We start from the raw sequence: 3966 nt of genomic DNA, 5'->3' as shown, positions 1-3966 counted from the left end.
TTTTTTTTGGGGGGGGGGTCCGGTTGTGGGGCCTGAACTCTGGGCCTGAGCACTGTCCCTCAGCTCTTCAGCTCAAGGCTAGTGCCCTACCACTTGAGCCACAGTGCCACTTCCGGCTTTTTTCATTTTGCTTATGTGGTGCTGAGGAATCGAAGCCAGGGCCTCAGGCATGCAAGGCAAGCGCTCTACCACTGAGCCAACTTCTCAGCCCTCCTTACTCTTTTATGGAAATTTTCTTCATTATGTTATTTTCAGCCTTCTTTTTCTTTTTCTTGGTTGCCAGTCCTGGGGCTTGAACTCAGAGCCTGGGCAATGTACCTGAGTTGCTTTTGTTCAAGGGTAGCACTCTAGCACTTGAGCCACAGCACTGCTTCTGGCTTTTTCTGTTTAGGTAGGACAAGTTTATTTAGAAAAAAATTTTTCCCCTGGGTGCCGGTGGCTCACACCTGTAATCCTAGCTAGGTTCAAAGCTAGCCCAGGCAGGAACATCCATTAGACTCTTATCTCCAATAAACCATCAGAAAACCCAAAGTGGTGCTGTGGCGCAAGCGGTAGAGCACTAGCTTTAACAATTTATTTTTTTGGGGGGGTCCAGTCATGGGGCCTGAACTCTGGGCCTGGGTGCTGTCCCTTAGCTCTTCAGCTCAAGGCTAGCGTTCTACCACTTGAGCCATAGCGCCACTTCGGGCTTTTTTCTCTTTGCTTATGTGGTACTGAGGAATCAAACCCAGGGCCTCAGGCATGCAAGGCAAGCGCTCTACCACTGAGCCACCTTCTCAGCCCTAGAGCACTAGCTTTAAGCTGAAGAGACAGTTCCCAGGCCCAGAGCTCAAGGCCCATGACAAAAAAATATATATATATATATATTTTTTTGTCAGTCGTGGGGCCTGAACCCTGGGCCTAAGCGCTGTCCCTCAGCTCTTCAGCTCAAGGCTAACACTCTACTGCTTGAGCCACAGCGCCACTTCCAGTTTTCTAGTGGTTTATTGGAGATAAGAGTCTCAGGGATGTTCCTGCCAGGGCTGGCTTTGAACCTCGATTCTCAGATCTCAGCCATGAGTAGCTAGGATTACAGGCGTGAGCCACTGGTGCCCAGCTTGTTAGGCCGTTTTTTTTTTTCTTTTGTCAGTACATAGGTTTGAATTCAGGGTCTGTACTTATTTGGCTTGCTTGCTCAGCTAGAACTACCACCTGAGCCACATCTCCAGTTGTACATTTTTTGCTGCTTAATTGGAGATGGTATCGCTAGGACTTTTCTGCCCAAGTTGGCTTTGAACTTTGATCTGTTGGATCTCAGCCTCCTCATGAGAAACTAACTTTAAAAAAAGTCTTAGGGACTGGGAAGGTGGCTCAGTGGTAAAGTGCTTGCCTTGCATGCATGAGGTCCTGGATTCAATTCCTCAGCACCACATAAGCAGATAAAGGTGGAAGTGGCGCTGTGGCTCAAGTGGTAGAGTGCTAGCCTTGAGCTAAAGTGCTCAGGGACAGCGCCCAGTCCCAGAGTTCAAGCCCCATGACTGACCACAAAAAAAAAAAAAGTCTTAAATACTAAAGGAAGATTTATATTATTGTGGGGTTTTTCTTTAGTTTGAAAAACTAAAATTTTAATTCTTTTTATTATTTGTCTTTTATTATGGTGCACAACTTTATACCATAAACCTGCACAGTAATGCTATTTTATATTGATTTTTCCATATTAGACATGAAGTTGTCAATCATAATTAGCTGTGAAATTCCTGAAAACAAAACTGCTTTTTTCATTTCATCTCTTTAGAGTTCATTCACCAAATTCCAGTATGTCCATATCCTTACTTGGGTAAGACATGATGGTCAACAAGGATGAGGGTGAGGTGGCCCGCCTGATGCAAAGCATGGAGGTCAATCTCATCCCGAAAAATCAAGACTGTCTCGGGAATGTGAACCTTCTGAAGAAAGAAGATGTTGTCGCCTCGCAGAGGTAGCTCAGAACGTTTTATATTTAAAACTGGTATAAAGATTTCCTCAGCTTCAGTTGTCTGGATCGTGAAAAGAAGGAATGAAAATGTTTTAGAATACACAGGAGGACATCACAAGCCTGGGCTGGAGAATATAGCTCAATTAACAAGACTACTGAGACCCAAGGAGACATACATGATCCTGGGTAAGTTACCATCTTCCCCAAGCCACAATTACCCAGTCTATGAAAATAAAAGGATTGTTTTTTTTTTTTTCTTTTACCTTTTTTACTGGGAATTGAGGCCAACAAAGAATGGAGTTCATGCCACGTATGGACTCTGACAGACTTACACTAAACCTTCACTCTTGGTTCCAAAGGGATCTCAAGCCCCTTCCCTCTTACAGTAGCATGGAAAAGACCTAGTTATAGAAGTGCTGCTGCAGAGAAAGGATTAGGAGAGCTTAAGAACTAACCGGGAGCTGAGCACCAATGGCTCACACCAGTTATCCTAGCTACTTAGGAAGCTAAGATCTGAGGTTCTAAGCCAGCACAGGCAAAGAAATCTGAGACTCTTATCTCCAATTAACCAGCAAAAAGCTGGAAATGGAGGTATGGCAACTGGTAAAGTGCCAGCCTTGATCAAAAAAAGCTAAGTGCTCAAGGCCTTGAGTCTAAGCCTAAGTACAGGCAGGAAAGCGGACTTGACAGAAGAAATACATACTGGATCACTGAAATTCAATGATAATTAGTTCAAATATTGCTTTATGACTTACAAATATCTCTCAAAACATATCTATTCATTTGGCCTTCACAACAACACTGTAAAATATCGTCTTCTCAGATAGTGATATGAGATTCAGCAGTCAAGGGATTTAATTTACCCACTGTAAGTGGCAGAGTTGGGTCTTGAATTCAAATCTATTCATTCTAAGGGATTATTTAGGTACTCACCTTTGTCATGTAAAATGCCAGGGCGAGAGCAGATACCATGGAGTCCAAGTCACAGGCTTCATTTCCCAATACAACATGTAGAGGCCGGGACTCCTGGAGAGGAGGAAGGGGAAACTGCCAAAGTGGTCTCTTCACTTCCATTCACCTTATACTCACCAGGCCTTCACTCTCATCCTCTCACTGATCTTCACAGAGGAAGTGGGATAATCTTATTGTTCCTTACATCGTGGATGAGGGTTTTAGCAGATAGGACCTCAGAGTTTTAGTTGAGCTGCATGCACTCCACACACATTCAGTTGGTGGAAAAGTGCTTTTTCCCTAAGTAGTCTCTGAATATTATCTTACAGGACAGTAAACAACGATCTAATTTCTTATGCCTCTTTAGGCACTCAATAGTCAAAAGTACCATATGGGGAGTTGGTAAATTCAAGTCATACTCTTGAACTATCAACTCTGGTTATTGTCCCAATCTACTACCCTCATTTTCAAACCAGGGATAACGATCCTTACATTCTAAACCATTGGACTAGGCTGGGAAGGTGGCTTAGTGGTAGAGGGCTTGCCTAGCATGCATGAAGCCCTGGATTCGATTCCTCAGTACCACATAAACAGAAAAAGCCGGAAGTGCTATGAGTGCTGTTTCAGGCCAGGTGCTTGGTGGCTCACACCTGTAATTCCAGCTACTCAAGAGGCAGAGATCTGATGATCCAGGTTTGAAACCAGACCAGGCAGGAAAGTCTATGACACTCTTATTTTCAATAAGCTATTCAGAAAAAGCCCAAAGTGGCACTGTGACTCCAGTACTACAGCACTAGCCTTGAGCAAAAGAAGCTCAGGGACAGCCCATGCCCAGAGTTCAAGCCCCAGGAATGGGGCTTGATAATAAATAATAATAATAGCCAGGCGCTGGTGGCTCACGCCTGTAATCCTAGCTACTCAGGAGGCTGAGATCTGAGGATCTCGGTTCAAAGCCAGCCCGGGCAGGAAAGACCGTGAGACTCCTATCTCCAATAAACCACCAGAAAACTGGAAGTGGCGCTGTAGCTCAAGTGGTAGAGCGCTCGCCTTGAGCTGAAGAG

The 3966-nt window shown here is 44.5% G+C and overlaps 1 protein-coding gene across 2 annotated transcripts in view; it reads right to left on the bottom strand.

Moving 5' to 3' along the window:
- Positions 1-3966, bottom strand: part of Prune (prune exopolyphosphatase) — a 46618-nt gene that overhangs the window by 30022 nt on the left and 12630 nt on the right. For both annotated transcript variants that reach the window (XR_001175026.1, XM_013015387.1), the window contains exons 2-3: positions 2888-2980; positions 1813-2015 (exon numbers count right to left, since the gene is read on the bottom strand). Coding sequence is in view for 1 of the 2 variants with exons in the window: in XM_013015387.1 (XP_012870841.1) it covers positions 1813-2015; positions 2888-2980 (296 nt within the window). In the remaining variant the exon portion in view is untranslated. The remainder of the gene's footprint in view (positions 1-1812; positions 2016-2887; positions 2981-3966) is intronic.

This window comes from Dipodomys ordii, unplaced genomic scaffold (assembly GCF_000151885.1).
Source record: "Dipodomys ordii isolate 6190 unplaced genomic scaffold, Dord_2.0 Scaffold26, whole genome shotgun sequence".
Lineage (NCBI taxonomy): Eukaryota > Metazoa > Chordata > Mammalia > Rodentia > Heteromyidae > Dipodomys > Dipodomys ordii.
Note: the sequence above shows the minus strand (reverse complement) of the source record. Positions and strands in the feature narration are given on the sequence as shown.